Below are 12,758 nucleotides of genomic sequence, written 5' to 3' on the forward strand. Positions count from 1 at the left end.
ATAAGGTATTTGAGATGAACTTGCAGGAATCTGGCAGATAGAAAAGGAGAGATCAGATAATCTGGGGATGGGGATATATTCCAAGAAAAGTGTGCAGAATGAAGACATTTGAGGACTTGAAAAAATGTCAATTTATCAAGGCAGCTTAAAATCTGGGCGTGTTAGACAAAAGATATAAGGAGTCTAGGTAGAAAAGTTATATGCAGATGAATATGCACAGCTTGACTCAAAACCACCACAAATACTAACAATCAAGAAATCATTCCCTCATTTATTGTCAGGAAAGAGAACTCTATGCCAGCAGGATGGCTGACAATCCAGGATGTGGCAATGAAGCACTAAGATTCCAACTCCTTTGCAAGTTAATTCCTGCAAACTGTTCGGATATCCTCCTTTTCCAGAAAGAGAACGTTTTAATCGAAACAGAAGAAGATGGCATTAGATGAAGGCAGGGTTGCGTTCTCAGATAAGGAAAATATATCTGACCAAGAAAGGAACATACTTCATTACTTTCTAGAGTTTCAAGAGGGGATACTTGTTTTGGATTCTAGCCCTACACTCCTGGTGTCTATTCCACCATAATCTTAAGTCCCAAGTCACCCTTCAAGATCAGCTCAAACTCATTCATATTCATGCCTAAAATGATCATGCTTTTCTCAAAACAACTTCTATATACACATCAAAAGAGCACTTATTGAATAAGTGAATGCATAACTGTCCAGAGGGATCACATCTACTTCTAGCATGAAAGTAATTAAGACTTATAGCAACAGCTATTGCTTTTCATCCCTTGCATGCAAATATGGTAAGCTCAAAGAACCAGGTCTACCAGCAGTCTTTATCATCTCTGTCCCCATCTTACCATACAGGAAATCAATTTTTATGTAGAATAAACCTCAAATAAATAGAAGAAGGAAAATCTACTGTGTCTGGCAACAATCACATAGTACATTCCAAAGTCGTCTGATTTATATGGAATGAACAGATCAAATAAACAAAGACCAATCAACAAATCCATGTAACTCCTAAAAATTTCTTAGATGTATGCTCTCTTATGGAAATAGTCAAGCAGTAAATGATGTGGAATACCAAATCAACAAAGGGAAATCCTCTGAGGAAGGCTATTTAATTTGATATATTGAATTCTGACTGAATTTCATGAACAGCATTTAAGAAAGCAAGTTTGCTAAGGCAACCAAAACAAACACCAAAGCACAAATGACACACAAGAATCAAAGAAAGAAAAATTATAAGACATTTTGGGCTGGAAGAACCTGACAACCAGATCTAATTCAACTCTCTCATTTTTAACAGGTGAAAACAACATGCTCAAGATCACAAGGCTAGAGAACTTGTCTTGTGAACACCTACTGCTGATTAGGCTCAGTTTCATTCTGCTGGGTAGAATTAAAGCTCTGCATGGCCTGTACTTCCTCTTCCTCCTCATCCTCACTAGAGGCCTCTTCTGCAGCATGGTTAGATCTTGGGGGAGGAGCAGCAGCAGTGCCATCTGCCTTCTGGATTGATGGCTTCTGACAGATGTATTTAGGGTCTCTTCCAAGATTACAGATTTCTTCAAGTAACTGAAAGGCAAAGGAAGCAAGATTATTTATTAGTAATTAAGGAATGGGGAGATGACTAACATTTTTGGAGCACTTTCTATGTGCTATATACAGAAGTGCCAAAACACTTTTGTTGTTTGTTCAGTTGCCCAGTCATGTCCGACTTTTTGCGACCCCATGAACTGCAGCATGCCAGGACTTCTGTCTCTCACCATCTCCTGAAGTTTGCCCAAATTCACGTCCATTGTATCGGTGATGCCATCCAGCCAATTCATCCTGATGCCCTCTTCTCCTTCTAAAACACTTTAACTAAATATTATATACACTATTTCTGGCATGTAGCCATTAACTTCATTTTACAAGAAGGAAATTGGAAGTTCTATGAATTTAAATAACTTCTTCAGGATCACATGGCTGTTAAGTGATCGACTGACTGACCTGACTCCATGTTCTAACTCACCAACCACCAGTAACTCATATACCAGTTTCAATAGTCCTAAGAGACAACTAGTAAATGTGAAATAAAAAAACCCCAAACAAAAACCTAATCAAAAAAGATTAGAAAGGGTAATATGCTTTTACGAACAGAAGCTAAGCCTAGGCAACTTCTTAATATCCTATAAAAGAAAGCAATACTTAAGTGACTTTTTTGGGGGGGGGAGGCAAAGGACCAACCCAAGGACTTGGAGGAAATGAGGCAGACATAATCCTCTTATAGGCACAGTCTAAGAATCCAAATGACCTCCAGTATACGATGCCACTTCCTAAAACCTCCCACTCCACTGCTCTCTCATGCCCATGGTCATGGCCGAATCACTCCCCACCTTGATGATCGCAGTCGTTGCATCTGTTTTGAGGGTAGGCTGATGTCTCATGAGCTCATCTACAGCACTTCCTAGGTTGGAGGCAGTATCCCCTTAAAGCCAAAAATGGAACTGTTAGACTGTAGAAAATAGAGCTTGAACTATTTTTTTTTTTTTGGTGCCAATTTAAGGAGGAAAGGAGAAACTGAGTTGGTGGTTGCGATTTTCTAATGTCATGCTTTCTCAAATGAACTCATACCAACCTCAACAACCAAATCACTGGAGAGGAGTCTAGTAAACACATTTAAAAGTAACCATGTATGCTACATTATACTCTAGTACTCTCTACTGTCAAGGTCTGAGTTAGTATTGAAGAGTGAAGAGAGAGTGAGGAAAGAAAGAAGCATAAACCATTAACCCTGACTGCCCTGATAGAGAATGATAATGGCTAAAAGGCTACAGTGGTGACAAAGCACATTTTTGAAAACTGGGTTCCTTCTGAAACTCCACCTTATTGCTATGCCTCAGTGATCTGGTCTCAAACACACAGAGAAGGAAGTCTATTCATTTGTGACTATCTTAGGGACTTGGATATTAGAACAGAAAATTACCAGGATCTCCTGTTGCTGAAGACTAGATGGTAGACCTGAAAATCTACTGCTGGTTTTCTAATATCTATTCCTCAACAGCGCTGTAACAGTACATTTAACAGTGAACTGCTGAGAAGTAAGGAAATATTATGAACACCAGTAAAGGATGAAATATTTTCTACCTACAACAGAATGTATGGTGATAATTCTCACTAAACACACACCTAGCCAGAGACATGAAGTGAGATCAAGAAACAAACAGTTTCCTTGCCAACTCTGGCTTGGAAATCACCTGAATCTTGGCACAACAGCAAACCAATTATTTACTGTAAGGCAGATTCTCATGAATTACCTAAAGGATCAGAACTCCTCCTCCTCCGCATGGCTGGGAGGTAATCTGGAGACAGGAGAACTTTGAAGAGACGTTCAAAAGGCTGACACTGTACAAATGACTGCAGACCTCGGGCGTTCAAGCAGAGTGCACTGAATACATTTGGGAGGGAGCCAAGAACTTCACGGGTAGCAGGAACCTAGAGAGAAGATAAAGTGAGCTTGAAGACATTTCGAAGAGTCCAGGCAGACTTGGGAAAACTTTGGCCAGGGGTACTGCACAGAGAGATAAAAAGAATCTTGATGACCAGATCCCAATAGTTTCTTTTCTTTTTAAAATACTTTTTATTTTATATTGGAGTATAGTTGATTAACAATGTTATGAGTTTCATGTGCACAGCAAAGTGGTTCAGTTATACATACACATGTATCTATTCTTTATCAGATTTCTTTTCCCATTTAGGTTGTTCCATAATATTGAGCAGATTTCCTTGTTATATAGTAGATCCTTATTGGTTATCCATTTAAACTACAGCAGTGTGTACATGTCATTCCCATACTCCCTAACTATCCCTTCCCCTCATCCTCCAATAGTTTCAATACTACATATAGAAGCCAAGAGAGAGTTTTCATGTCCTAAGACTGCTTTTTGTGTGTGTGTATATTTTATGGAAAGGGGTTATGCACTGAGAATTCTTTACAGAGCAGCAGAAAGGACTCACATCTTTGATAAGCAGTGCATGTAGCATGACATCTGTCAATCCATTGTCCTGGAGTGAGGAAAGCAATGATGGTTCTTGAAATACAAACACAGTCACCACTTCAGTAGCTAAAAAGAGATGAGAAATACAAGAAACTGAGAGATTCTTCACAAGTATTAAAAGCAAAACCCCAAAGGTTCAAACAAAACAAAATAACAAACAGCACCACACATAAAAAAATCCCAGAACTCAATGTACAACATTTAAACACACACGATTAGTATGAAGTAAAAGTTCTTAATACTGCTCATCAGAGATTGATCACTATTAGGAATTTAGTGATTAATCTTTAAGATTTGTATGGAGCAATGTATAGGTATGACAATTATATATAGTTAGTAATATTGTATTGAATAGTATAAATATGCTAACAGAATAGATTTCAGATTCTCTCATCACACACAAAAAGGAAACTATGTGAGGAGATAATGCTTAACTGTAGAAATCATTTCACTATGTACATCAAATTGTGTTGTATACCTTAAATATATAAAATTTAAGAAAAAATAAAAACTGAAATTTTAATTTTTACAAGAATGAGGTTAACTTCATTTTTCAATTATAATACATGATATAATCTCCTTTATCTTTCCCATTTCACTACAACTCATTCAATTTGAATGGTTGCATACCATTCCACTATATACATGTACCACCCTGTATACAAACCAGTCCATAATGGGAAAACCTTGTAAATTTAAAAATGAACTCTTTTTTGTATGCTTATGCAGGAAAAAAATGTATGATGGGGTTGTGAGTTTGCTGGGTTAAAGTGAATGTAAACTTACAGATGAAAATGGACAAAATATCTTCTAAAAAGCCCTTTCAGCAATTTAAAAATACCAGCAATGTTAAGAGTCCTTGGGTACTAATCTGACCAATTTTTGACAATATTTAGAAATGTGCCCTAAGACTTCTATTAATGATTCTAGAATTTGGCAAAAACCCTATGCAAGAGGAAACAGTACAGCATTATTGCATTCATTAAAAAGTAACCAAAAGAGAAGCTAGAAAAAATACTTGGTAACAAAAAAAGAATTTAGTGAAACTACAAGCAAAAAGCACAAATAATTAAAACCAATAACCAGTCTTCAGAAAGGACTGAAAAAAGTTTACAAACTTAAGGGAAATCTAATAAAGAAAAGAGTACTATATATTAGCAATGAAAAAAGACTTAACTGGATTCACAAAAAATAAAATTTTAGAAACTATGTGAAGTGCATGATGAAGTACAGTGCTTTTATGTCATAAAAATTAACTCTCAATAAGACTATTACAAGAATTTCAAAAGTAAAAAATGCTACCAGGTAACAGAAAGGAATCAAGTCAATCAAGCTGATTCTAGACATGTTATTAAATCTTTAGGAACAATTAAAACAAGGCTTTCTAACACATGAGATTTTTTAAAGTTTACTTTTAAAACTTAACAAGGAAGGTACATGCATATACAATATCCATAAGCCATGTATAAAACAAACTCATAACTAACACCCAAGATCTAAAAGAAACCAGAGGATTTTCAGTTTAAGACAGTGAACAGAACTCCTCTCATCAAATGCTACTGAAATGGGAGATATATGACAATTACTGGGACCAAGAGTTGTGAATGGCCTTTGCCATTTCTGATGAGCTATATAAATTTATGGAAATAAGTCCTTTTTTTGGTTTCTATTGGTATATGAAAGACTCTTCAATAGACATTAATTTGTAAAAATTCCTTAGAATTTAGATTCTAAGGAGCAATTGAGTATTCATAAACTAAAATTAGTGTTCTATTATCAAGTCTGCTTTCTTGAGGAGGTCTAACTGTAATCCTGCATCACAATGCTACTGTGCAACAGGGTCATTTTGAGGAGGTCTAACTATAATGCTAAAAGTTGGCTTAAAGCTCAACATTCAGAAAATGAAGATCATGGCATCTGGTCCCATCACTTCATGGGAAATAGATGGGGAAACAGTGGAAGACTTATTTTTGGGGGCTCCAAAATCACCGCAGATGGTGACTGCAGTCATGAAATTAAAAGACGCTTACTCCTTGGAAAGAAAGTTATGGCCAACCTAGATAGCGTATTAAAAAGCAGAGACATTACTTTGCCAACGAAGGTCCGTCTAGTCAAGGCTATGGTTTTTCCAGTGGTCATGTATGGATGTGAGAGTTGGACTATGAAGAAAGCTGAGTGCCGACGAATTGATGCTTTTGAACTGTGGTGTTGGAGAAGACTCTTGAGAGTCCCTTGGACTGCAAGGAGATCCAACCAGTCCATCCTCAAGGAAATCAGTCCTGAATATTCACTGGAAGGGCTGCTGTTGAAGCTGAAACTCCAATACTTTGGCCACCTCATGCGAAGAGTTGACTCATTGGAAAAGACTCTGATGCTGGGAGGGATTAGGGGTAGGAGGAGAAGGGGATGACAGAGGATGACATGGCTGGATGGCATCACCAACTCGATGGACATGAGTTTGGGTAAACTCCACAAGTTGGTGATAGACAGGGAGGTCTGGCATGTTGCGATTCATGGGGTCACAAAGAGTCGGACATGACTGAGCGACTGAAATGAACTGAACTGAAGAGCTTTCCACAGTTTGTTATGATCCACACAGTCAAAGGCTTTAACATAGTCATTCAAACAGAAGTAGATATCTTTCTGGAATTCCCTTGCTTTCTCTATGATCCAGTGAATGTTGGCAATTTGATCTCTGGTTCCTGTGCCTTTTTTAAACCCAGCTTGGACATCTGGAAGTTCTTGGTTTGTGTAATGCTGAAGCCTGGCGTGCTGCGATTCATGGGGTCACAAAGAGTCGGACACGACTGAGTGACTGAACTGAACTATAATGCTACATCACAATGCTACTGTGCAAGGGGGACGGTTTAAATAATCCTTTAAAATTAATAGATGATTAAGAATTAGAATGAACACAGAAAAATCAATCAGCTTCAGATGGAACTAAGCAACTAACTTAAAAGAATTTAGATAACTCTTTAAAATCAAATTCTAGAATCCACAAGCCCATAAAATAGCAACAATCCAAGATAAATGGTCTCTGAAAAATAAGGTAATAGTTGGCTATCAAAAACACCTGTAAAAAAAAAAAACCTAAAGATTTGATAATGCAACAGGCATCTTAAAAGATTATACAGAGAAATTCTCAGAAAGTTAAGCGAAATGAGATCAATGTGGTAGGCTAAGAACATGGCATATACAGACCTGAACAGATTCAACTGTGGCAAAGATAAAACAGGAGATGAGAGAGAAGAAAGGGCAGTTGAAGAAGTTAAAGGGGAAGTTAAAGCTGGGCATAAAACAGTGCCAGAAGAGCCAGAGGTAGAATTTGGGAGGAGGGAGTCTTCACTTAGTGGGTTTCAGCATGGACAGCAGGAGGACATTACAACCTCACCAAGTGCTTCCTCACTTACTTCCCCTTCAGGTTCTTCCTAGTATTCCACCAACTGGCTACAAAAGGGAGCAGTGGGACATCTTTTGACCTTTTATACTGGGCCTCATCACCATCTTTGGTGTTACAGGCACAAGTTTAGGCGTCTTCATTCTGTAACAGATTCATCTTATAGAGGCTACACAGGTAACACCCTAATTCCTGGCCAACTACATAAACCGAACAGCTCAGGTCATAGAAGCCCTTAATGAGGGACAAAGCAATCTACTTGCTATGATAATTGATTAACAGATGAGCATTAAACTACCTACTGGTATTTCAAAGTGCAGCTTGTACCTTAAAAGGGGACTCCTGCTGCATGTGGGTTAATAGAATAGGACAGATAGTTCAACAAATAAAACAACAAACCAAAACAGCTAATCATATTACTAAAATACTCCAAGAGATTCTCAGTCCCCCATTAATTTCTTTCCCTGGCCATCTCCTGCCTGGGGTGAAAGGCTCTACACTATCATTTATGGAGTTAATAATTATTAATTGAACTAATTATTTTGGGTTGGATTTACAAATTTCATCCCTCTCAACTACAAGTTTATTTACAGGGAACCTGTGAGGTTGTTATGTTAATTCAAATGCCAGGAATGAATTTAGACTTTAAAGAAGGAATTCTGCTTTTATGCTTCCTGCATCATCCTGAGAGGGCTCACGTGCTCCGCACCCCTAACCACAAGAACAAGTACCTTCTTGCTGCTTCTTTTAAACTTCCCCTTTATAAATAAAGGGTTGTGCATTTGCTTTTCTGTTTGGGGGATTTCTCCCAGAGAGAGCCATTCTTCCCTGCCCCTTTACCTGGGACTTCTCCAACTGAGTAACAAATCTTTCTTTGATCATACCAAACTACCCTCAGGAGTTTTTCCATCTGAAATTAACCTTGGAAGGAGTCTCTCCATGTCAAAATGGAGTTGCTGTAACACAAGGGAACACTTCCTCAACCTGATTAAGAGGAGCAAAACATTCAACACAATATCTTCTGCTAACCTCAAACTTTCTTTTAAAACAAACTTCAAACTTAATGCTGAAATATTGACTGAATGCTTTCCCCTGAGGTCAGGAACAAAAAGTAAAATAGAAAGCATAAAGATTATAAAAGTAAAATTATTTGTAGATGATGACTTTATAGAATATCTTAAGAGATCAACAGTTTTGAACTACTAATTTAGCAAAGTCACAGGATACAAAGTTAATATACAAACCCCTATATTGCTTTGGTGAGGGAGTTAAGTATCTGAGTCTGTACTAGCCAAAACTACTCCCTCCAGACACCCTGCAGTATTAAAATATGCATGCTACTGGTACCAGGAGGCATTCTCACCTCCCACTAAATTCCTTTACAGTTTTAAGGAGAATTCTAGAAGCATATATATCTCGTTTGTTGTCCTGAATATGTATGGCACTCAATAAACGCATTAATAAACGAGGTTTTAACAATAGCAACACTCAAAGTAGTGCTGATGTCAAAATGCAAGGACATTTATTCCAAGTAACTAGAAAGTACCTACAGGTTCCAAAACTGAATTTTCTACAGTAAGAAACAATTTTCTATACTACAGCTTACAGGTTTGACATTCAATTCTGAGAATGGAAAACATTCTGATTGGGCATTTTAGACCAAGGTTAGGGGCTAATAACCAGGGGCTTCCCTGGTGGCTCAGCAGCAAAGATCCACTCGTGATGCAGGAGATACAGGTTTGATCCCTGTGTATGGAATATCCCATAAAGGAGGGCATGGCAACCACTCCAGGATTTTTGCCTGGAGAATCCCATGGACAGAGGAGCCTGGTGGGCTATAGTGCATAGGAGTGCAAAGAGTCAGACAGGACTGAAGTGACTGAACCTGCAAGGGCTAACCACTGAATCAAGACATGTTTCTTATTATACCTACAGTGTTTAAGTGTAGCACAAAAAGCCAAGTGTACAATAGTATTACTGACTGCAATACACTGAAAAGAAAAGGTTTCTGTAGTGTAATGGTTATCATGTTTGCCTGACACAATACATTGCAAATGGATATTTATTTGAAAAGGAACTCTGATCTTTCTCTATTTTATCACCAACTAGAAAGATACAAAATCATACAGTGGACAAATATTCTGCACACACACACAGAGCACTGCCAGGTTATTCCAGCTTGGTATAAACAAGTTCAACTCCAGTTACCTAGGAGAAAGAGTGATGGGCCATAGTATTCTGCATTGCTGATGATGTGTTTCAGGGAGGTAGGCAGAGAACCATCCATCACTAAGAGAAAAGCAAATATCAAGAAGAATATGATCAGTCCAGTAGTAGTTTGATGGGTGGAGACAATGGATCAATATATTACATACACCACACAGTGGTAAACAAAGTATTTTGATTCCTTAATGGTACCCACTTGTCTCCTCCTAATATTTTATTATTTATTCTTTGTCTATGTAATAACCTTTTAACAGTAGATCAAAGAATAAAAGAATACAGAGACAGAGAGACAGAGTAGGGTAGCAGACTGGAAGTTAACACATCTAAAAGCTGGAAAAGGAAAAAAATAGATGAATCACTATTAAAATAGTTGAACAATCCTTAGGTCCAGGAAAAGTAACACTAAAAGACTAAGCTAACACTAAAAGCTATTCAAAATGTCATGGCCTTTTTCTACAAAGTATGAAAAGGATCAGTCCTTGAGAGAGTCAAACACCCTTGTAGAAAATATCTAGAATCCAATACCATGTCGTATGCCATCTGAGAAAGCAGGGTCTTGAATGGCCTTCTTGAGGAAATTCAACATGGATTTGAGAAGTGCGGCTCGTTGTGGAATACACTGGACTCCTGGCAAGGGAGAAAGAGGATTATACTGGTTCACCATTATGTACGATGAGCAGGTACATAAAACAAATTTTTAGGAGATCCATATACACTATACCAATACTAGCAGACATTCGAAGTGAAATCTCTGGATGCTGGGAAGAACATTTACCTAAGCTTTAAAATGAGAAAAAATAAATCACCAAGGACCACACAAAATTATACTAGAAGTCTAAAGTATTAAGGAGAAAAATCACAAAGTAAAAAGATTAACTCTAATACTTGTTTCCCATTTTGAATATTATCTGCCTTCAAACATGGATGTGTTGATAAAATAATCAATACGTGAAGAGTTGAAAAATTATAAATACTATGAAATAAGTATTAATTACGAGAAAATGAATACCAGAATGCAAAGTAACAGTCATAGTCATAAGAAGCAAACCTCCAAATGTACTGCTTAAGCTCCCCTAAAGGACCATGCTTCACTAGCTTAGTATTTCAATCACTGTGATTGGTTGTGTCTCTATATGTCTACACACCAGGACGAGGGCCAGGGCCAGAGGAGATGCTAGTGCTGCTGGAACTTGATGCCCTTAATTCAACATCCAGCCGGTGCTCCATAGAGATGGATGAGCTGGGACTACTTTCCATAGTCACATCTGTAACTGAAGTAAAAGTTATGATCAAGAAATTAGAATAAAACAGACCACCAAAAAAAGTTATTTATTTTTTTTCTATACAGTGAGATGAATCAACATGGAGAAGGATTAAAATACTGAAACCAAAATGAAAACACAATTGACCCTTAAACATCACGAGGGTTAGGGGCCCTGATGCTTCAAATAGTCGAAAATCTGCATATAACTTTACAGTCAGTCCAACATACCTGAGGTTCCAAATCCATGGAGTCAATCAGCTGTGGACTGTATAGTATCTGCAGTACTATACAGATACTATATTCAATGAAAAAATCCACTTATAAGGGGACCCATGCAGTTCAAACCTGTGCTGTTCAAGGGTCAATAGTACCTTTCCACAAAGACTAGAAAGGTATTTCATATCACCAGTTATTCAAGATACGCAAATTAAAAATAGCCCCTCAAAAGAAGTCCTTCAATATTTCTCACCCATCAAATCTTTACTACTGGTGGGTAGGATGTAGAGCTTTCTTGGAGGGTGACTTAAATATAAGAAGCATAAAGACTGATATGGAAAGATGACTGAAACACTGAATGAACACTGCTAAACTGAACAGTATGTTAATGTTCTCTTCTTGTTTTATAAAACTATATACTTATGTCAATATATATTTGAATATGCATAAAAGACTGAAAAGAACTACACTAAAATAGCTATGGTGGCTGGGAAGTGAGTTATCATTTCTACTTTATATACTTGAATAATTTTAATCAATCAAGTGCAAGATACACAATTACTTCTTACAGCATATAAAATATAATAAAAAGCTCCATTAGTGATAAACCACTGCTTACATTTTGAAATATTTTCTTCCAATCTTTTAAATACATATACAAACATACAGGACATAAACTCATGGTTCTCTAACCTGATTTTCAATGAATATACAATTTTCTCTATAGGTACATCATAACATGAGAACTAGCTGTTAAAAATGTAGATTTCCTAGTCTTCACTTATAAACTTACTAAATTAAGCATTACACTAAATCTTTAGCAAGCACATTAATTTATTCTTATTCTTATGGTTTCTTATGTTTGACAACCACTGATTTATTGTGAATAGAGTCTTTAAATCATCTTCTATACCACACCATTTTGGAGATGTCACATTTTAATCAACATCTGGGACCACATGACCATACCCATGACCTCAAATGCCAAGTTGCCCATTGCAGACTAGAGATAGAAACTGGGTAAAGGGCCCTCTAGGGACAGCAATGCACATTGTGTTTGGGGGGAAAAAAAAGGAATGAAAACTTATGGCTATTTAGTGTCAAGAATGAAAACCATTATAAAAAAATTATTATTAGCATGGTTACAGATATATGTAATGACATCATGGGTCATGAAGACAAGATTAAATACTAAGAAAGCTGTTAGGATAGCTGTGAAACAATTTTTTATTTTGGGTACTATTATTAAGAGCTATGCACTGGGGGAAGGTTTTAAAAAGGACATAATCTGATTTACCCCAAGATTAAGAAAACTTGGTCTTCTTTCAGATTTTATGATTTAAAAGTTGTTCCCTACCTAACAACTTTTCCACCTCCCCCTCCTCAAAATAGCCAGATAATTTCACAGGGTCCCATTTTAGTGTCCATATTCTCCTTATCTTTTTGTAATATACATTTAAACACCTGTGATATACATATCAGGCACTATGGAAGATTATACCAGTGAACAAAACAGTATCATGATCTCATGGAGCTTACACTTTAGTGGGAATAAGAAGATAATGAATCAGTAATGAACCAATACTAATAGTAATTATTAATTA

The 12,758-nt window shown here is 37.0% G+C and overlaps 1 protein-coding gene across 7 annotated transcripts in view; it reads right to left on the bottom strand.

The window, feature by feature from the left end:
- HUWE1 (HECT, UBA and WWE domain containing E3 ubiquitin protein ligase 1) overlaps window positions 1-12,758 on the bottom strand; it is a 152,271-nt gene that overhangs the window by 70,817 nt on the left and 68,696 nt on the right. For 6 of the 7 annotated variants that reach the window (XM_052663674.1, XM_052663676.1, XM_052663673.1 and 3 more), the window contains exons 16-22: window positions 10,820-10,945; window positions 10,200-10,301; window positions 9,657-9,737; window positions 4,008-4,114; window positions 3,308-3,485; window positions 2,387-2,478; window positions 1,372-1,583 (exon numbers count right to left, since the gene is read on the bottom strand). In XM_052663674.1, the coding sequence (XP_052519634.1) occupies window positions 1,372-1,583; window positions 2,387-2,478; window positions 3,308-3,485; window positions 4,008-4,114; window positions 9,657-9,737; window positions 10,200-10,301; window positions 10,820-10,945 (898 nt within the window). The remainder of the gene's footprint in view (window positions 1-1,371; window positions 1,584-2,386; window positions 2,479-3,307; window positions 3,486-4,007; window positions 4,115-9,656; window positions 9,738-10,199; window positions 10,302-10,819; window positions 10,946-12,758) is intronic. The other variant, XM_052663677.1, reaches the window with a different exon arrangement.

Source organism: Budorcas taxicolor, chromosome X (assembly GCF_023091745.1).
Source record: "Budorcas taxicolor isolate Tak-1 chromosome X, Takin1.1, whole genome shotgun sequence".
Lineage (NCBI taxonomy): Eukaryota > Metazoa > Chordata > Mammalia > Artiodactyla > Bovidae > Budorcas > Budorcas taxicolor.